The sequence below is a fragment of the Strix aluco genome, chromosome 19, assembly GCF_031877795.1.
Source record: "Strix aluco isolate bStrAlu1 chromosome 19, bStrAlu1.hap1, whole genome shotgun sequence".
NCBI lineage: Eukaryota > Metazoa > Chordata > Aves > Strigiformes > Strigidae > Strix > Strix aluco.
In genome coordinates this window covers 13,552,893-13,574,544 of record NC_133949.1, presented here as the reverse complement: position 1 = coordinate 13,574,544, position 21,652 = coordinate 13,552,893, and the positions used below count along the sequence as shown (strand labels likewise).

Sequence of the window (21,652 nt, the reverse complement as noted above, 5' to 3'; positions counted from 1 at the left end):
GAAGCATGGTGGTTTCAGGAATAGGAGCATTGCCTCCAAAACTTCTGAGCAAGATCCAAAGAGTCCGGAGGGTGTAGGACACAGCTGGTAGGTGTCGTGAACATGCAGATTACACTGAATTTGTATTTTCCGTTGTGGAGTAGGAGGCTGACAGAGGGGTCAGTGTTGAGCAATTCAAGGCACTCCCATAACCCAGGGAATGAGAGACCAAACCCAGGAATTTTAATACAGTGTTTTCTCTGCAAATGCTTTTGGTCTGATATACACAGATGTGCTGCTTGCGTAACTGAAGATACAAGATAATTCTGCCTAAAATACATTAAAAAACTTGTATATAGACTGGCTTTCACAGGAAAGCATGTATTACATATAAGGTGCATTATAGGATTTGTAGTAGCAACATATTGAAACTTTCAAGACGGGGTAGGAGAGAATTCCTTTAAACCCAAACCACTGTATCTGCATGTTCATTTTTAAAACTCTTCAAGAAACCTTGCACAAGGAGTCGTAGGCTTCAATGATGTGGTTGGGCTACAGAAATTATTTTCTATAAGCATTTGTTCTGGCTTTTGAAATTTCGCATACTGACTAAAATTAGTAACTCACCCTTCTGAAGTGCCATTTATGTAGGAAAACATCCTAAAACTCTTTACAAAAATATACAGCTCTAGGAAACTTGAGATTATTTTTTAAAAGCACTGCAGTCATTGTGAAAGTGCCTATCGTGAAGAATATTCTCCCTCTAAATGCTAGTCCTTTATCTAGTGCACTTTTAACCTTCCATAAAATGCTCGGAGTCAAGTCTGGCAAAATGCCAAACTCTTGGGTCTCCTACTCCATGGACTCGAGTTGTATGAAGCTTTTCAGGTTCTCTTTTTAAAGGAAAAAACAAGCTGATTGCTTTTTTTTTTTTTTTGGTAGACAAAATTCTTTAGAAGTTCATGCATGAAAATGTTTTGTCCATATCTCAACAATCTCTTCGTGCCTGAAGTAAACCCAGACGTTTATGTAAGTTCAGATGTCCTCCCCATTTCGTGTTAGTTGTTTGGCATCTTCGCATTGAAATAAGGCACTAGAAATGAAATTTGCTGTCTCGGAGGGGGTCTCTGATGTTCAGAAGGCTCCGTCTTCATTCCCCTGGTTATCTCCTGCCTCATGTACTTCCTCATCCCCGTGCTAGATCCTGCCACCTTTTTTCCAACATGCCAGGTTTCATCTCCAAGTGCACGGTATTAACGAACTCTGTGTGGATTCAGCATTAGAGTTATTGTAAGGTAGTTTGACAGTAACTGATATTTTACATAGGCCACTGAATTCTGATTTCAGAGAAGATGCTCAGCCAGTCTTTTTTACTTTGCAGATTTAATGTAGGGGCTTTTGTGGTGTCTCAACATCTTTCAGGTTGCAGCAGGATGAAATGGTTTTAATACGGGAATTGATTTTCAGTGTTCAAATGCTGTAGTGTTACGTTTCCTCTTTTGAATGGAGTTTAAAGTCTCTTTTCCAAAACTGCTGGTTTAAAAAAAAGGAAAAAGAAACATTTCTTAGGAGCAGGTGTATCACGGCCACCCAAATCATTGCAGGAAATCCGTCCCCGCAGCTGCCTGTGCTGGTTGCTGGAGTGGAGGGGGGAACTGGCACGGGTTAAAGCAGGAGTAGGGCACAGGGCTTGGAGCAGAGAGCAGGTTTAATTGACTTTTAAACATGATCATAATCATATGAACTTGTAACATTACAGTAATATATAAGGCTGGGAACCGACTTTCTGTCCTCCCTTTGGAAAGGAGCAACATAAAAATACATTTGCTCAGAAATTTCTTTTCAGCCATCTCAAAAGGAGCTTGGAAAATTAAGAGCTTTAATGAGTGCACGGTGCTTTCGTTTCACTACAGTTTAATATTAATGATCTTTGCTGATCCGAATACCCGAAAGCACAGGTCCCCCCCAGGGGTGCAGTGCCCCCCTCTGCCCTCGCATCCCTTCACGGGGCCACGGCCGCCAGCGGGGCTGGAGCCAGCTCCACAGGTCCTCGCCTTCCAGCAGCCGCCGAGGGTGGTGGAGATGGATTATAATTAGAGCTCCCTCGTTAGCATAATTGTATTTTATTTTTTTAAAAAAGAAAGGGAATACCCAAAAAAACCCTAAAACTGCGGTAGCAGTAATGCCGTTTCTAAGCCTTTGTGTTAGGGGCTGTGTTTCTGCGTCCCGGTTCGGTTTACGGCTCCACATCAGCTTTTGAGCCCTTTCCTGGCGCGGGCTGCGCCGTGCCCGTCCCGGGCAGTGACACCGGCTCCCGTGGGGACCGGGTCTGATGTTTGTATTGAATGTTCATGCAGAAATAGAGCGAAAAGTGTCCAGCTGAGTTTGGGATGTTGTCTAAACACTGCAAGATGGAGCGGTTACGTGTAAAAGTGTGTGTCGGCGTACAGGGGAGTGGAGGCTGCTCGTTGGGGGCCGGTGCAAGCTCCTCTGTGGGAGCACGTCCCACTCCCTTTGGCGGCAATCAGTAAAATAAAAATGTTTAACTAATCCATTCACTGGGGAGCCTTGTGTAAATTACAAACAGTTTAAGAGATCCTCAAGACTTCTATTGTGTTAATACAAATTGCCTTTTAGTGTTCGCTTTATATAGGATCCTTTTGAATGAGAATCCAGATGGCAGAAGCTACATAATTATTATTCATTACAGTTAATAAGTAACACTCAGAAGCCCCAGTCAGCTCTGCAAGTGCCCCGTGATAGGCATTGTGCAAATGTAAGGGTAAAAAAATAGTCCTAGCCACAGCATATTTTGTGATTTTGGTTAAAGACAAGAAGGTGTGAAGGGCCCTTAGGTTTGCCTGGCCAGGAGCACAGACCGGGCTGTCATTGTGCGAGCTCGCTTCTCCTCCAAAGGAAATTATCTTTGATTTCTAAAATGAGGCTCTAATTTTGGCCTTTTAGCTGCTCATTCAAAAACTGCTCGTGGCCAGGGAGAGGTGGTTTTAGTAAGCAGCACCTTGTTTCTCTTCCCCACCGCTGGAAAATGCCCATCCTGCATCCTAATTTCAGAGAGGGGGCCGAGTACGTTCCCGCGCTCGCAGCCCCCTTGGCGCACGGCAGAGCCCAAAAAGTTCCCCGAAACAATTGCCGTGAATGACAGAAATGAAATCGAGGAGATTCAAGCCCTGCTGGCCATTACCCCACTTCCTGCATTCCTACTTGTTAATTGTCTAATTCCTAACGAGTCTTCGGGCGTCTGATGGACTTTATGATGCGTGCTCACTCCGACGCTTCCTTCCCTCCCCTCCCTGGCCTCATCCCTCACCAGAGACCTTGTTCCTTTAAAAATGCCATCCTTAAAAATCAGAAATACTCAGCCCAGCAAAAGGAGAAGGGAACTTGACATTAGTTGAGCTTGAAAGGCTTGGTGCTGTGAAAAGTGACTGACGTGTGAAAAGAGGCTACAATTAGTTCTTTCCCCGAGCACTCTCCCATTCAGTCCAGGGTCACTCCTTCAGCGAGCTGCGGCTTTGAGGGTAATGTGTTGTGACAGTTGGAGATGATGAAGAATAATTCTTGTATTCAGAGTTGCTGCCGCTTCCCCGCTGCCCTGACACATCAGGCTGCTGTCATTGTATCATTTATCCCGACTGCGGCTCCGCTGGGCTGTGCGGGAGCCTGGGCAGCCTTCGGTAGGTAAGAGGAAAGGGTCAGCTCTTCCAGCAAATGATTTTGGAGGATATTTTGAAACTGTGCTTAACAGAGGAAAGCAAACAGAGAGAGAAGAAAAACCATTAGAAGAAATAATGCACTGGAGATGAGATTTTTGAGTAGACATAAAGGAGATACCACGGCTTCAAGTGGACCACTACAGAGAGCACGAAGAAGAAAGGCAGCATAATTTATGAGTGTTCCGGGCAAAAGAGGGCTATATAGATTTTCTTCAGGCATTGAATTAATGTGCCCTATAAAATGGTTTCACATTTAAGCTTGGCAGGGCTTTGTACCCTTCTGGATTTGATGGGGTCCTTTGACAGTTCCTGGAGCTTTCTGGAATTGAGGGTGCAGCCACCTCGCTGGATGGGGGCAGCACTGTTCCGCCAGACCTGAAGACCCCAGGCAGTGCCCAGAGCATCTCCTCTTCCTCCTCTTCCTCCTCCTCCCCACCTTGGCTCAGGGAGAGTGGAGTGGCTTGGGCTGCACAACAAGGGACAGGACCGTCAGGCTGCAGCGTGGCGGTGGGGAATATTAGCAGAAAGAGATTTTGGTGGGAGGTTTCATTTTCAATTTCTCTTGCAACGAACGTGCGTGCCGCAGGAAGGCTGCGCTGTGCCGGTCTGCGGGCAGTCGTGCCAAGCAGAGAGCAGCCAGCATTTGCTTCGCAACACCTTTAATGACCCCGTTGCTCTCCGAGCAGCGTCGGTGTTTCCGCAGCCCCTGAGAGTGCTGGATGCTGCGGGGCCATGGGAGGGGGACGGCTGCCCCCGGGGTGGGCTGGGGACCCTGACCGCTCGCTGTCCCACCTTCCCCCCTGCTCTCCACAGCCGCTCCTCCCCACAGCAGTGAGGATTTTTAGTGCTGCTGCCTTCATCACAGCAGAAAGCTTGTGTGCCCTGAAAATCCCTGTTATTCTGGGACCCTGGGCGATGCCAGCAGTGCCCATTACTGTTACCGTCAAAAGCGCAGGCAGGGCTGTTCCCAGCTCCCCTGAAGTGACTTTCTCCTCATGGCTTCAGCAGATGTTCCTGCTCCTTCGTCTTTTTTCCCGTCTTCTCTTTTTTTTGATTTTTAGGGCAGTCAGGACTTTGTGAGTCGTTTCCTCCAGGGACATGGGCAGGTTTTAGTATTTACGTTTCCAGTATTAGCATTTATTTGTATTTGTGTTTGTTTTTCACGGGCTTTTGAAAGCCTCAGGGAGCCATTTATGGGGCCAAAATAATGCAAGTGCTGGTCTTCTCACAGTATTTCATTTCCTTGATGGTAGAAATGCTACGAGAAGAGCAGGTCTCATGTTATTTTGACCCCATAAATAGCTCCCAGAGGCCCCTTTCTTCCTTCTCCCACCCACTCCCCCCCAAATCAAATATTTAGGTTTCTGCAAAGCCTGACTTCTCAACCCTGGTTATCTTGCTTCAGCAGAAGCAAATTGCAGTTATTACAAAATAGCCAGAGAGTCTATAAGGCCGAATGGGTTTTATATGATGCACAATTTGTTGGCTACTGTACAAGTTCATTAAAGTGTATCATAAGAGGTTGTTTTACTGGTACATTTAAGGAAGTTAATACATCTCGACAGTATATGCATGGGGGAATGCAGATACAATAACCCTCAGACATGCTGGGGCCAAGTCCATTCCTGGCGTAACTCCACCAAAGTAAACGAAATCACTCGCCGGGCAGCCGTGTGCTGCTCTGCCAGTGCGGTGCTGAGCCTTCATCCAGGGCCTCCTGCCACTCGCTCCTGTCTTTCTGCAGGAGAATCCTGTTTTTTGCTTCTATTTTGTGCTTTTCAGCAAGCGTGTTCCCAGCACAGAGGCCATCGGTGGTCTGACTTGTTACGTGACACATCTTATTTAGGTCTGGGAAGTATTTCACCTCCTTTCAGCTGCGCTGCAAGGCTCGGCTGCTCCATCCTGGGGCGGGCAGCGCTGCCTGCATTGCCTGTCCATAGGGACCTGCCTCTCCTGATACCCAGCAGCCCCACTACGCCATGGTGGCTCCTTCTTGCACTTGTTGGGTCTATCCAGGCGTCGGGTCTATCAGAAATCATCCCTGTAACAAAGGGTGGCCCAACACCATGGAGCTATTCCCAGTCTTGTCCGAGCTTCCCATGGGAATGGCACCAGCATGCCTCTGCCTGTGCCTCTGCCACGCCCTGCTCTGCTGGAAGGTCTGGGAGGAAAGATAATAGTTTGTACTAGACTTTTTTTTTTTAAATTATATTTTTTATTAATGAAACAGCTGGGAAAAAATGGTCTAATTTGGGAGAACATAGGAAAACGTACTGACTGTGGTCCTAGGGGTCATATGTGCGGCACAGGTAGTCCCTGGTGACCATGTAATGGCTAATTGCCCATCTCGCGTGACCCAGCCATGCACGAGAGCCGGGCCCGGGTGAGGGCAAGAGCCCAATTTCCTGAGCACAGCGGTGCTGCTTTCTGCTGCAGCGGTCAGGAGTTTTACAATGCTTTCTTAGGTATCAAAATACATTGCTCGTCTGCCTCGCCGTGTAATTAGTTCCAGAGTGAGCGGGTTCGTGGCGCGGGGCCGTTTGAGAGCGGCCGGACTCATTTGCCCAGGGGAATGTGTGCGTTTACCATCTGCGGTGCTTGGGATGGCAGCTTGGATGCGGGAGCTCCCCCGGATTTTAGCCTGACCACCTTTGAACCCAAAACGGCCTCTGTGCAGCCTAGAGGGCTGGAAAACTTCCCCTCTGGTTCCTCCTTGAGCCATTGTATCTCTTTTACCCTCTCTTTTGTCCCTCCCTGTTGCTTATTGAAGGGGTTTATGTACCCGACAGCAGCAAGGGGAGCAGCGGCAGCACGGAGCCGGAGCTGTGTGGCACAGCCAGGACAGGGCCCCAGCCTTCCCAAGCCAGGCCCTGCGCCCACCAAAAAATCTCCCCGATTTTTTGTCCATGCTTTTTTCCTGGCTGGCATCAGTCTCTGCAGTGCCACCCCCTGGCAGTCCCCCGCAGAGGTGGCAAGCACTGCCAGCTGCAGAAATTGCGCAGCCCCCTGGAAAGCCACCCTGCAAGCCCAAATTCCCCAAAATCCCATCCCGGCAGGGTGTGCGGTCCCACACAAGTCACCGAAGGACAGGCAGGACACGGCGTGGCCAAGGACAGGCAGGAGCTGGCAGGCAGGAGCTCAGCCCCGTGGCCTGAGGGGCAGAAACAGCCACGCAGGAGCCACGGGGCTGCAAGGAAACAAATGTTCCCTCGCTTTTTCCCACTCCCTTCTTTTGCTACGGTTACTGAAAACACAACATTTGCCTGAAAATCAATTATAGCTTAAAAAGAGCGAGCGAGCAAAGTAGCCCCGTGAGGAGCTCAGCAGCCCAAATGCTTTTTGGGGGAGCCCCAGCCTGCCCAGCGCAGGCGATGGCTGCCCAGCGCCCGAGAGCTCTGACGTGGGACATTTAACCGAAGCCAGCTGTGTGCGGAGGGAGATAAAAGCCCCAAATCAGACAGGATAAGCACAGTATTAGTGTGGGATACGCCACTCATTTCTGATTTAAATTACTGTTTTTACTTCCTGAACTCATGGGAGAGTGAGGATGTGAGGAAAATGAAGAGGTTTAGACATGGACATTCCTTCACCAAATACTGGCGAGAAGTCATGATTAGTACAGCTGAGGTCATTATCATCGCTGCTTATAGGGTGACTGGTTTCCTGCTGATTTGTTTTTCATGTATCCTGGGCAGATTATCTCCATTTTGCAAGTTACCTCCACGACCAAGGATTAAATCCCCGAGCCCTTTGCTGGGTGTGCGCTCACCTGGCTGCTGTCCCTGCCATGCCCAGGTAGCAAACGGGAGCTGCGCAGTGTCCGAGGATGCTGGGGCAGGATGCTTTTTGTTTTAGCCAAGAACTGACTTTTTGCTTTTGCCTTTGCCGTGCTCTTCGCTTATAGCTATGTCCTTGTCATGGAGTCCCGTTGCAGCAAAAGTTCTGTCGCGGTGTTTGCAAAAGGTTAAATATCCTGGTGCGACACAGAGGTGTGCAGTAATATTTAGCAGAGAGCAAAGCGGGCGCCACTCTGCAGCTTCTTTCCATCCCCATCAAGCAAAATTCCCACTGCAGGGACAGGGAAAGCTGCCTGTCTCCTCTGGGGGTTTGTCCCCTGTGCCTTACATGCACGACACTGCGGCGTGCAGCAAACAAGAGGGTTTTTTTTTCCTCTTTCCCCTTTGGCAGCAGAGGAATTTGCCCGAATCTCCTGTCCGCATCCCGTCCCCTCCAGCGCAGGCTGCACAGAAGCAGCCAACGGAAGTCGCACTCGGGGCCGCGCATTGCAACTCGCCAGAATATTTCTTGTAGCCTGTCACCGCGTGTCTGGGAGAGGATTCCTGTCGTGTACGTGGGGCTCTGCCTAATCTCACCGCTGCATGCCGCCGCTGAGTGCCGGCCGGGGGGATGCTGCCCAGCAGCGCTGCTGCACGCTGCCACTGAGTCAACTGTTGGGTTCAAGTGGCTCACAGAGAGGCCGCGGTTAGAAACGATGCTCTGCACACACAAAAATCCTCGTGTTTCGAGATTAGGGAGCAATAGAGGCTTTGGGAGGTCATCAAGGGGAGATGTCTGGATGTGTGTGACCGGGAGAGGGAGAGCCACAGTCAGGCCTGCTTTCTCTTTTGCTTTGAGGCATGGCTCAGGCACGTAAGAAAGGGGATATTCTCTCTTTGGCTTGCAAAAGCAGAGTTACTTATGTCCATTTGCACAGGATAAAGGGTTGTGGAAAGTCCCTGGTGTTCCCAACGTGGAGAATCACAGTGGTTACACACCGCTGGTACACACCACCGGTAACCAGTGCTGCTGCCACTCCCCCTTCCCCACCATCTCAGCAGCATTGCTGCGGAGCAAAGATGTTTCATCATCTGCCACTGTGCCCTTCGCACCCTGCTCAGTTCAGCCGTGAGCGTCCCCACTATCGAGTCCTGACATGTCGTGAGTCAGCAGCCTCATCCCCAGGGAAGGGGCTGCTCTGCCAAGCAGCGCCTAATGTCTCCGTCCAGCTCCGCTTCAGCTCAGCTGAGCTGTGAGCCTGGCAGAGAGGTAGAAGCAGGAGCTGGGATGCCTCTGGAGTGATTCGTCAAATCACCCCGGAAAAGATGGATGACAAGCAAATGTTAGAGCAATGATACAATAATCAGATTTGTCAATAAAGCGGCCGTCTAACGGCACTCCGGGTTGATCTGAAACGCTAACCAGGACCTGCTCTCTCTTCCTGTTGCAGAGCTTCAGCGAGAGGGAAGCATAGAGACGCTCAGTAACAGCTCTGGTTCCACCAGCGGCAGCATCCCACGCAACTTCGATGGCTACAGATCGCCCCTCCCGACTAACGAAAACCAGCCCCTCAGCCTTTTCCCCACAGGATTCCCTTAAATTAACCGAACATCCGAGGGGAGACCCAGCCAGGGTAACGAGCCGCCTCTCCGCCTAAACAATCCCGATGTGTCTGTCACCTGCCAGCTCACCGCTGCGCTGGATGGTTCTCGTTACCCTGATAAATATTGACGACTCTTAAACCTTCCTGAAACATACTCACAAAATCTTGACTTTGTTTTCCTGTGCAATATGAAAAGACTCCGTCTTCAATCCTGATAGCTCTGCGGCTTCTTTTTTCGCTGTGTTCAGGAAGAGTTGGTTGAGGAGAAATATTTCTAAGCCATTTTTGGTCAAGCACATGGTTTCAGAACCGTTCTCTGCTTTTTTGTGTTGGGAGATGAAAGGAATCTCCGAAACTCAGAGGAGCTCTCGCCATTTGCAAAAGTGCCGAGCATTAACGAATGAACTGGAGAGAGTGAAAACTGGAGAACTTCCTGTGGACAGGGTTGATAATGTTATTCCTTCCTCGTTGCGTCTCCTTGCTGCCCTCCTTCCCCACTGATACTCGTCAATGCCAGGAGTATTACAAATGGAAATGTTTCTTTTTGTTCTTTGGAAGAATTCTCTCTCTCGCTCTGGTTTTCTTCTAGTCATGTATTTTAGAAACGTACTTAATTGACTAACTGCAGTCACAAATTTCTCATATTTGGTTATAAAAGTTGTTCATTGGAACTCAGATATCTGTCCAGAATGCATGTGTCATTGAATAAATCTAAGTTAAAACAAGAAACTGCTTAAATGGCAATGTTCATGGAGTGTTACTGGGCTGGCTGTGGGCTTTGTATATCTTCCTGGACCAGACTATGTGCATATTTACTAACTCGAGGGCTTTAATTAAAGCCATCAGGGGATGTTATGCAGCCAGTCTAGCTTGGTTTGGCCTCCCCACTTTGTCATCCCCATGTGCAAGGGCAGGATAGTTAAAAATGGGAGACTTAGATGGTGTGCCTTGCACCCACTTAGTGCTTCTGAAAACCAACCCCCATCTCTGTTGGGGTGTCTGAGCCCAGCTCCAGCTCCTTGGGTCGGTCGGGGCCCTGTTGTTCCCCCCACTGATTTTGGTGGGATGAGGACCAGGCATCAGAGACCCCCACCTACATCTGTTGTGTTACAGGATCACATATAAGGGGCTTTGCAGAACCCCTATAGCAGCCTGAGCCTATACACCCTGCTGAACGTGCACAGTCAAAACTAGCACCGCATAACTCTGCTGATAAAATAGTCATGGGCTCACACATAGTAACCACATGAATTCCTATATCTCAGCCAACTTGTGTCGAGAAGCAGAGAGTGAGAGGGGACTGTCAGCTTATGAAATTTCCTTCCCACTACTTGTTTTTAATAGAAGCCGTTTGAGTCATGGCAATGAGAGGAAACTATCTAAACCCACAAATCTTCTCGCACTCTTACAGCTTAAACCAGCCACACTGAGTGATGCAGAACTGACCACCCTCTTCCTACTCCATCCCCAAACCCCAAATACCAAATTCAGTCTTAGACTTGATTTTTTTTAACTGTAACGCCACGACTCAGATCTCAGCAGCTTTTTTTTTCCTCTCTCTTCAAGCTTGGAAACCACTAATAAAAACGGAGAGTCTGCAGCAATAATTTCAGTTTCTTGCTTGGTTTTCAGTCAGTCCTTTCTCAAGCAAAAAAAAACTTCCTTGGGATGAAATCAGAGGAGAGTTCGCCCGTAAGTAAGTACTCGCAGCTCCGTCCCGCTGGCTATATCTGCTGTAATGCTATGTTTCTTTTATGTCTGTAAAATAATGGCTTGTAGTAAGGGGCTGAGGGTAGGGCTGGCACTGCGGACAAATGGGACCGCAGGGTCAAGTCAGTCCACACCAGTCAGGATTTTTAACACAGTTCAAGCCCAGGTCAGCTTCAAAAGTTCAAACAAAATCCAGATTAACACATACAGAAGGGATTGTGTTGTCACCGTGATGCTTGTTTCCTTTCAGGCTTTCCAAGGAGCGGCCGTAAGGGACAAAGATCTTGCAAAGGCAGGCGACCGCTCTTCTCCCCCCTGCCTTGGACAGCTTGGTTACTGGTTCTTACTGAACACACGAAGTAGGATAGTGCATAACGCAGAGTGGTGTCATTGGAAATGTATTTGTTGTTGGCAGGCATTAAATCACTTTTTATAAGTGCTGCAATACGGCCATGTGGAAATTCCCAGTCTGCAAGAAGCTCCTTTGAATCAGGATGTTTTGTTTAAAGGGGCAGGGGGGGGGGGGAGGAAGAAAAACCCTACAAACTGGGGCTGTACCAAAATATTTTCAGTCTGGTTCATTGAAAAGAATGTCCTAAATTCCCCACTGTTGATAGCCCCGTAGCCAAACTGTTAAGAAAGCCTAGAGCTTAAAACAATAAAAAAAAAAAAGCACTGCTATGAGGTGGCTAATTTAACTTTAATTTGATACTTTCACAGATGACCCAGCAGAATAACCACCGAGTTCCAGCTCTTCAGTGAGCCAGTGAAAGCCAAGTGTGTTGCAACGATAACGTTATAGGGTCTTGATTCAACAATAACTCCATAGGGTCTGATTCGACGATAGCTCTGTAGGGTCTTGATTCAACATGTGCCTCACTCAGCACGTGCCTGCTCCCACCAATGGCCCCTGCTTTTAGCCTACACACAAAGCCCCCCATTTCAACTGGGTGCCACGTGCTTTCCTGCAACACCACCTTTCCTCCACCTTAACCTCTTTTCAGGCACCAAGCGAGACTATTGCTGCTCACTGATGGTGTCTAGAAGGGGAGGTTTGCCCCTGACCTTTATGCAACCAGGTTTTCAATCTAGGGACCTGGTCCAAACCCCACTTAAAGCAAAAATAGTCAGAGGCTCATGGTCTTCGTAGGATTTCGGACAAGCGTCTCCCGTTGTGGAAATAATCCAGGTGAGTTATTGAAAGGACGGATTTTCAAACACAGTGGCTAGCAGGCGGTCGCAGGCAGCCCAGCAAGAATGTTGTGCCATGATATAAACCACTGGCTCAAAAAGAGCCCAAAAGACATGCAGGACTTACAGGTTTTTAAACTGTTTCCAGTAGTAGTAAGCAGTGGCCTCCTGCTGAGTTCAAAAGGCAAAATGTCTCATTTAAAGCGGAGTGGACTGTATATCACTCTGTGCATAAAGTGGAGCTCTTCTATTAAAAGTTGAGTTCAGATTTCATGAATTAACATGAAATACTGCTTTCTTATCCTACCCTGGTTTCTGTAATAAACACACGCATGTAGCATGCTTAAATTATGGGAGGGGAATGTTTTGCTGTTTGAAAAGAAGTGGAAAGTCAAAGGTTCTCTAAATGTGACAGCCTGAAGTTCAAATGAAATCAAATCCGAGAGCCAGTCCAGGGCCTGGGCATAACCAGAGCACGTGGGGCTCGAGCTTCGTTCGCTTTGCCAGCAAAGCTCAGCCCTGACGAGCCCCAATGGAGCGTGGTGCTCTGCCCGAGGTGAGCGGACAAACCCCGTTGTGCAGCCCATCCCTGCGAGGGGACAGCCTCTGGTGGCCGTGCCCCAGGCACCAGGAGCCAGCCCGAGGCAGAAGTTCGCTGGCAATGAGGCCAGGAGAAGGCCGGCCAGCGAGGGGAACCGACCGAGGGCAAAATACCACCAAGATCCCCATTCTCCTTCCTCAACAGAGAGCCCGGAGGAGGGTTTTGCTGCGAAATGCAGCTGTGAAATCCCTGAACGCTGCTCCCCCACCTCTCTACCCGCTCCGAGCATGGGGGTAAACACACGGTGCTTTCACCGCGGCTTCCTTAGTAACTTTTTGAGGATCCAAACTGCGTCTGCGCCGCGTCTCTACATTTATTTTCTCGCTTCTTTGCTCTGGCTTGTTGCTGTGCAGGGTAGGAAAGTTTGCGCCATTTCCTGTTGTCTTTCCCTTATGCTCCTGAGATATTGTAAAAATGTTCGGTATCCTCCAGTAGGTTGTAATCACTTCACCCTAATGTTTCACAGCTGCTAAGTGTAACTTTAAACCCAACCATTTGAGTGCTTACAATTAGCGAGTCCATGGAGCTGAGATCGGGTCTTTGTGATTGCAAAAAGGGAAACTTTTTCTTTTTTTCCAAGTTTTAATTGGATGAAATGGGAACAAAAGTTGTGGAGATGAGCGGTTTTTTAATGCAATAAATGATTAGTGGCTTATGTGCTAGGAAAAAATAATTGAATCCACTGCTTGGCCTGTTTCACAGATGGAAAAGGCACCGGGACAAGCATGTGTCTGCAGCGGCAGCGCCTCTGTCCTGGTAATGCACCAACCCCGTCTCGGGGCTCCCTGCTCTCGTTTGTGGGGGCAGAGCTGGTGCGAACAGAATTAGCAGGAGCCAAGGGGCTTCAGCTGTGCCTCTGGCCCGTCCCTGCCCAGGGGCTGCGGCACAGCCGGGCAGTGCTTCCCCTCCCGCCGTCACCCCGCTCCCGCTCTGGTATAAAACCATTTGGCTGCCCCAGTGCCCCAGAGTCTTCACCCCTGTTTTTTGCCTCCATCGGTGCCTTCAGCCCCCGCCAAAGGGGGTGAAGGTTCTGCGATCCCGCAGCGCTGGGGGAGGATGTCTGCACTGCTCAGCCAGAAAAAGCCATGGACTGGGCAACACGGCACATGGCTGGCGAGCCCGGCTGCGGGGGCAAACGAAGGAGATGAAGACAAAGGTTGGGCTGACGTCTCCGGAGAGGGGGGCTGCCTCGCTGCCGGAGCCTCGCGGGGTGCAGGCAGGGCCCTGCCGCGCTGGCAGAGGTTGCGGCCGCGTCCCCAAGCAGCTTCGCAGCCAAAGCGAGGGGCAAAGCAGCCAGTGCATGTGCAGGGGGTGGGGGGGTCTCTGCTGATGGCCCCGTGTTACGCAGAGCTGTTTGTAAATATGTCCTAAACCTTTCATAAAACAGCACAGGGGCCATTTAATCTCATGCTGTTCCTTAACATTGAATACAAGTGTAAACTGAGGCCTGTACTGAAGAGTCCTCCCAGCCCAACAAGGTAAAACCTCCCCTGACTGATTTTACTGAGTTCTTGCTCAGCGCTCCCGCCTCCTACATGTGTTGGGAGGAGGTTTCAATTATACCAGAAAATGTCTTTCCACTGGTGAAAGCACAGGGCAGGTTGTCGTGGGGAGACAAGTCACCAACTCTGGAGCTGGACCACGGAGACAGCAGGGTGGCTGCTTCCCCCGTCCTGCGCGGTGCCCACCTGCACCCTCGTTCCTCCAACACTGTCCACGAGCGGGGTCAGCGCTGAGCTGGTGTTTCCCGCTGCAGGATACGTGTCCCCCCAGCCTTCGGGACACATGGCCACTCCTGGCTGTGCCTGGGCATTGATACTGGCCCATCAGTTGCCACCCTGTCCCTCGCTGGTTTTGGATGTAATTTGAAGCTGCACATCTGTCGGTGAGTTCCCAGGGCTGAATTTTTGCCTTCCTCGGGCATTTCTGCTGCAGGAAATTACACTAAAATACTGACGGCCCCATGCAGGTTGCAGGCAGGTCGCAGGCACGGGTGTCATCCGAGCAGGCCAAGGTAAGCTGCCTGCTTATGGCCCACATGTGCCGTGGGCCAGGACCATTCCTCCAGCAGCAGAGCTGCCTGCCTGCCCTGCCCCGCATTGGGGAGAGTCCTGTGCTTGTCCCCGTGACCACAACCTTGCAGGATCTGGCTCTCTTGAAGGTGGCAGCTCCATCCCTGATGGGTTCATCTCCCAGCAGCTCTGGCTGAGGCAACCGCAGGAGGGCAACCACTGGCCTCACTGCATGGTCACTGCAACGGGCAGGGTCAGGGGCTTGCAGCCTTCTCTGTCCCCTACACCTCCTTCCCTCCATCCCCTTGGGTTTCATCACGGCCCCGGGGATGGGCAGGACGCAGCAGGGATGCTGCTCTGTGGCAGCCCTCCCTCCGCGGGAAGCACTCCTTCCACCTAACCATAAATACTAATTAATAGCAAAGCCCTGGTCTGGATCAAGGAGGAGGCTCTGAATTTTCTTGGGAACTTCGCTGTCTGAAAGGTATCTTAAATATTCTCTAGCACTCAGCCTATCAGTAGGTCAATTATACGGTGAGCAGTCATACGAAGTTAATTTCTAATTTAATACAATGTTAAAAGGTTGTCAGGTTAAAATCTAATCTATAAACAAGACATGAAACGTCTCTTTAAAACAAGTGTCATGAACCGGTCCTGGCTCAAACCACAGACTGCTGCTTCTTTTATAGGATGTAATTACTTCACAGTGAGTATTTACAATATTATTATAGGACGGTAATAAAAGGTCGGTGCCGGCCGTGCCCATGCAGCAGCCCGGTGCCAGCTGGGCGCTAATCCCGCTCCCACCCCGTCCCCTTCTCCGGGGAGGTGCCAAGTGCCGGCTCGTGGCGCTCTGCTCCCGCTCCGCGCCGTGGGAAGCAGGATGGGGGAAGAACCGATCACGTTTTCACTTAAATATACCTTGGGGATGGGGGAACAGGGACCCCCTGATGTGTTTTGGAGGGAGCACAAGCGTCTCTGCATCCCGCGGTGAGGAGGGCTCGCCGGTCCGGCACCGCAGCGTTTCACCCCTGTGATGTGCCATACCTGATGGTCCTGGAGGGTTACGATGGGTGAGCACGTTCGTTTTTGAACAACCTGGGGAAAGGACTTTGGCAAGGTTTGGCTGTGGGCTGAAGGTTACGAGCCACGTTCAGACCAACGGCTTCATTCAAGCAGAAAACCAGAGGCAGCACCTGCAGCCTGGGGTGAAGGGCCGGCCCCGTGCCCTGCCTCCCCACCCCACCTCGCACCCTCTCCCCCAACTCCCCCCATGGGAGGGACGGGCCAGACATAGGCAGGGGGCACAGGGCCCATTCCGCTGCCTCTTCTCCCACGCGACGGGTGTCCACGTTGCAGCCACCTCTTGAGGTATGTTGAATTTTGCTCCTTTTGGTGTCAAAAGGGGAAAGTCCAGCCGTCATGTGGGAGTGATGCCATTGTCCCACCCGGGCGGCTGGCCGGACCACGAGACTCCTGCTCCTGGTAGTTCACGGGGTCTGTGGGAGCTGGGCAGGATCAGGGCTGCCCTTGCCAGGCTCAGCCGAAAAACATCACGCGTCACCCTGCCGTAGGTCACGCGATTGGCTTTGAAATCATGTGGGTTTATTTTCCAGGACGAATCTCACCGGCTCCAAAGGTTTGGATCAGATGTGGTCATGTCTGAGCTCTCCCCTACGCCCATGAAGCCCTGCAAGGTGGGGTTTTTCTAAAGAAGACCAAGATTTTGATGGGAGCAGGTGACCCCCACAGCGAGGGCTGCAGGGAAACGTGGGGTAATGTAATACCGGTGCTAAAATGGAGGGAGGTGGTGACGTGCTGGTCTGACCCAGCCTGGGAAGCCGCAAGCGATGCGTGGGCTCTTTGCTGCGGCCCCTCCGCTGGCCGGGACTCCTTCCCTGAGTTTTCTGGTAAATTCTGCTGCTCTTTGTAATTGAGAAAAGCTGCTGCTGAACATCTGCGCAGGCACTGTCCGCTCGGAGCCGGCTGCCAGGGTTGTTAGTGCTCGCGCTGCCGGTGCTTTGATGTGCGCCTGATTCACGGGCTTGGCTGGGGCCACCCCGCAGATGCTGCCTCTGGGTGGTGCGGGACGGCACCCGCCACATCTGTGCAAACCGGCAGCCCCCGCCCGAAACACCCCCGTGCCTCCTCGCTGGGGCTCGGGGGGTGACCTCTCCTGCTTCCATCTGCAGAGGAAGGTGCCCAGAGGCACCCGGGGAGGTGGGCTCAGGTGCTTCCCTCCATCCCACCAGCACGGGATGGTGATGCCAGCGCAGCAGAGCCTCACCTCACCGCTGCGAAGGAGAAGAGGCCGAGTGGAGGGAGCCCCTGGGCTCGGGGCTAGCAGCACCAGGCAGGCAGAGCTGCAGGGCCGGAGCTTTGCTCTGCAGACACGGTGCGGCCCGGGGAGCACAATCTGTGGCCTTAATCCCGCCGGGTCCTGCGCGCTCTCAAATCCCCTTCACTTCAACGAGCGCTTGTAGTGTCAGGCCTGCGCCGGGCGAGACGGCGCGTGGGGACGGCGGGCAGGATTTGCTCAAGAGGCACTGTTTTTAAGGTGAGATTTGAAGGATGGAAGACAGATGGCAACTGGAGAGGACAAACGGATCAAGTGAAGGGTTTGTTTTCAGCGTGGAGGGGAAAACACAGGAGGGAATTACTGCCGGCTACAAAACGGGGGCTATTAATACCTGCAGCGTCTCGAGCTTTGCACTTAGCCCGGCGAGCCGGGATCCTCACAGGGCACCCACGGTGGGGGCAGACACCGGCCCCTCTGCGGTGCAGGAGTGTGTTTTTTTCTGCGAAGTTGAATTGATCCCAGCGTAGGGCTGAGTGTACCCAGACAAAGCTGGGAGAGGGGTTATTAGCCGGCCGGCGGCCCTGCCATTGTCCCCACTATCTTTTCTTCCCTTTCAGCCTCCCTCCCCGTGGCCCAGGTCTCAAAGCCCATGTGTCAAGAGATTAGTGACCTGCGCGAAGGGCAATTGCTTGCTTTGTGCTTGCAGCCCGGCGTCTGGGCTGTTCTTTACTTGTTATTTGGTGCTGCCTCCGTTGAGGTATCCGTGGAAAACACGCCTGGAGAGCAATCAGCCAGCGCTGCAGAGCACACGAGGGCGAGGAGCTGGGAGAAGAGGCACTTCAGGACGGCAGGCTTGGGCGTGCTCGCTGCCTGCCTGTACCAAAACCCCAAATGCCCTGGGGTGACCAGCACAAGAGCCCAGCACCTACAGCAACATGAGGAAAAAGCTGGGCAGTGAGAAAATGAAAATGGGCACCTCACCCAGCACGGTACCAGACCCATGGTGGGGCATTGCCCCACAGCAGTTTGAGTTTGCAGATCCGTTTTAAAAATTAGAAAATGGGAAGAGTCTGGGCTGTCTGCAGAGCCCCGCTCTACCTTTCCGTGCCTCTGGCAGAGACTGGCTCAGAGGAGCACTGGGTTTTTGAGGAAATGTGAATAAAAATGATGAGAGTTGGCCCTTTCGTGTGGTGCTGGGTGTACGTCAAATTTATTCATGATGGAACACCCAGGAAATGGACAGGTGCAATAAGAAAACATTATTCCTGCCCATGACCAGCTCATGATTTATTCTGGCTGGTTTTATTTTCCCAGCAGCGACATGGACTCTGCTGTAAACACAAGACGGTGATTTTCTGAGATCCTAAAAGTCAAACCTAGACCAAAACCACAACTCACATGACGTGGGAACAGCAGCGTCAGATCCTGCTTTAGACGGGATTTCAAACGCGTTCCCAGACCCCATCTGAAGCAGACAGGCCGAGATGTGAGCCCCCATCAGCGCTGCGCACCCAGGGGCGTTGCACTCGCCCCTTCTTCGGTGCTGGCAAAACCCCTGGCCTCAGAGAGAAAGGGTGCAAGGAGGTGCAAGGCCCCTCAGTCACCGGGGCCGGGTGGGCTGGGTGACCCCCACGGGGCTGGGGGATGCCCTGCACCTTCCCCCTTCCAGGGGCAATGCGGGGAGATGGCATCCACCAGGCAGAGCTTAAAAGTAAAAGGAAGGAGGGAGAGAAACCGGGGGGCAGGACCCTTCCCGGGACATCCCCTGCCCTTGGAGTCTCCGTCGGGGCTTTGCTGCCCAGACACAGGCGGTGCCGCGCCTGGTAGGGGGGGGGGGGGCCCGCGGAGGTTGCACCGAGCGCGGAGACCCCCGTGATTTTTTCCTTTCGCCGGCCGCCGCCGCCCCTTCCCTCAAAACTGGCGTTTCTGCCGCTTTTTAGCCCGTTTCGCCGGAGCTCCGGCGCGGAGCCGGGGGCTGCCGGGGGTCGGGCCGGCCCCGTCCCGGCCGTTCCGGGCCCGGTGCATCTCAGCCCGCGGCACAGCCCCAGATCCTCGCTTTGAATCCCGCAGAGGAAGCGGGCGGGGACCCCAACAACGTCATTTTACCAAATAACGCCGTTTGCGAAGCTCTTTTATCTAAGAGACGAACCGGCCGCGAAGCGCAGTCCTGGCTCTCCCCTGCCGGGACCGGCTTCGCTCGGGGAAACCTGGGCGGAAAACGGGACCCCCATTACCGATAAACACCGATACAGCCCCCGAGGCGGGGGGGGGGGGGGGGGGGGGGGGCGCCACAGACCGCGGGGGTCCCGTCGTGGGGCGCCCCGAAGGAGCGGGGAGCTCTGCGGCTCCGTTTCCCCGCGGCAGCCGAACCGCGGTCACGCGTGACGGCGGGCTGGGGTGTGGGAAGAGGAGTGGGGGGGTGCTCGCCCCCAGCCCCATCCCATGACGGCGATGAGGCGCCGGTAATGCCATTAGCGCGGGGATTACGCGCCCGCGCCGGGATGTGACACACTTTCTCAAATGGAAGTTTTTTAAACAGAGGGATTTGCACGATCCCCACCCACCCCCCCCCAACCCCCCCCCCCGCTCCATCCGCATCCCCATCCCCGTCCCCGCCCGCCCCCCGCGGGGCCAGCTCGGGTTTCAGGCCGCGGTTCCCCCCGCGCTGGCGCGGCCCCGGCCGGGGCTCCCGTCTCCTTTTAAGGCAGCGGGCTCGGTGCGTGCGAGGCGCCGGGCCCCGACGTGGGGAGCCCCGCGGGTGGGGGTCCGGGGCGTGTGTGGGGGGGTCATTCCGTCCCCGGGCAGGGAGGGCACTCCGTCATTTAAAAAAAAAAAAAAATCAAAAAATCAATCAAGCGGCGGGGCTGAGCGGGCTCCCGGATCAAAGCGGCGCGGAGGTAACGAGGGCGGGGTGCGGGCGGGGCGCGGAGGATGCGCCCCCCCGCCTCAGCGCGGGCTGCGTAGGGGCCGCCCGGCCGGGCCGGGGTCACTCTCCGCCCGCCCTGACAAACAGGCTGGAAAATGTGTTTATAAATTGTTCAAACTCTGGATAAACTTCAGCGGCGTTTGTGTCTGCGTCTCCCCGCCTGTTGTTATTTTCCAGAAATCTGGATTACTGGAAATATTTTCTTTAAAGCTGGAGAGAAATCTAAACAGTCTGAGGGCAGGGGGAGTCCGGGAGGGCGGGGGGTGGGGGGGCGGCCCGGGGGCTGCCGCGCTGGCGGGGCTCCTCGGGTTTCCCTTCACCGGGCCGCGCACGGACGGGGCGCGCAGCTCCGCGGCCGCGCAGCGGGAGGAGGGAGGACGGCGGCGCCGGGGCTGGGTCGGGTCGAGCATCTCTCTCGGTCGCTGTCGATAAAAGGTGCCTCGGGTGGGCCCCGGTGCCCCGCACATCCCGAGCAGCTGCCGCCGCGCAGCGCGGCCCCTCCCCGGCCCCTGCAACGGGCATCGGAGCCCCGGGGAGTGGGGGGAGCGGCGTTTTCCCGGGATCTCCCGGGGGTGAGGGGATTCCCACCCCCACCCCCCGCCCCGAGGGGTGTGAGGGGAGATGCGGCGCCCCGGGGAAGGGAGGGGAGCTGTCGCGGCCGCGGGTGGGTGAGAGCAAACGAGGGCAGTTTCGTTACACGTGGGTTTATTTTCCTCTCCAGGTGGAGGGGGAGAAGCGGGGCCGGGGAAGCTGTCGGGGCTGCGGGGCCGCCCCTCGCCCCCTCCCCGCCTGCCCCACGGCCCAGATGCGGCGGGGTGGCCGGGCCGGGCGGGGAGCGGGGGGGAAATAAGGGCTTGTGAGCGGGGCGGGACGACCCCAGGGCTGGAGAGGGCCGCCGTGTCCCGAGGGGGCCCGACACCCGTTGGGCTTCTCCTGCGGTGCGAAGGGCTCCTGCGGGGCCGGGGCGGGAACGGAGGGAGCCCCCCCCACCCCGCACTCTCGGGGTTCGCTCCGGATTGCGCGGCCGGAGGTGTCAGACGTCCCCAGGTCTGTCTGTCCAGCTGCTCCCGGGAGAGCGGCAAGGGGCCCAGCCCGGCGGCACCGTCCCCCTCCCGTCACGGCTCTTTCCCACCCCCGCTTGGATCCCCCCGGCTCGGGAAGGGGCGAGCGGCCTCTCCTGCCCTCCCCAAGCGCCCGGGGGAGTCCCCTGGCCGTGGCAGTAGGGTCGGGAAGGGGGGCCCCGACGGCTCGCCCTCGGCACAAGGAAAACCCCTTTCGCCTGGAGCCGGAGCGCCCGCGGCCGGTGCTCCCCGCGCAGCCCCGTCGGGGGGGAGCGCTCCCCGGGGCGAGGGGCCGCCGCACCCGGTGGAGCCGGGAGGAGGGGAAGGCGGAGGCCCGGCTGCTGGTGAGAATTGTTATTTTTCATCAATCACCCGCAATTTGTGTAAGTGCCCCGGACAGGACACCAGCCGTCCTGCTGGCTGGGGTCACGGAGACAACACAGCGATGGAGAAGAGCAAATTGCATTTGCTCACCAGCTCACAGATCCAAATTACGGCCCTCGCATGGCGCGGGGAAGGGAGCGAAAGGTCCATGTGACATGAGGGAAATATGAAGGACTTTGACAGGTCTTAAACGGCCTGGCGCCAAGGCCTAAGTCTACTGGCTAAAAATAGAAAAGGGATGATGAGTGGAGATGGGCAGAGATGAAAGGGGAAGAGTGAGAGGGGCCGCGCCGCGGTGCGGGTGGGGCGCGGGGGCAGCCGCGACGGGCCGGTTCCCCCGGCCTGGCCCGGGACGAGTCCCCGGGGCGGCCCGAC

General features: G+C 53.9%; 1 protein-coding gene and 1 long non-coding RNA gene across 14 annotated transcripts in view; both read left to right on the top strand.

The window, feature by feature from the left end:
- The window catches only part of BCAS3 (BCAS3 microtubule associated cell migration factor), a 372,112-nt gene extending 362,290 nt beyond the window's left edge, over positions 1-9,822 (top strand). For 12 of the 13 annotated variants that reach the window (XM_074845789.1, XM_074845793.1, XM_074845795.1 and 9 more), the window contains one exon: positions 8,941-9,822. In XM_074845789.1, coding sequence (XP_074701890.1) covers positions 8,941-9,089 — 149 coding nt within the window. In that variant the 3' untranslated portion in view covers positions 9,090-9,822. The remainder of the gene's footprint in view (positions 1-8,940) is intronic. The other variant, XM_074845786.1, reaches the window with a different exon arrangement.
- A 6,482-nt stretch (positions 9,823-16,304) lies between these two features.
- LOC141932197 (uncharacterized) lies at positions 16,305-18,085 on the top strand. The gene is made up of 2 exons (XR_012625761.1): positions 16,305-16,382; positions 17,524-18,085. It is a non-coding gene; the product is annotated as an uncharacterized LOC141932197 (long non-coding RNA).
- Positions 18,086-21,652: the final 3,567 nt, after the last annotated feature.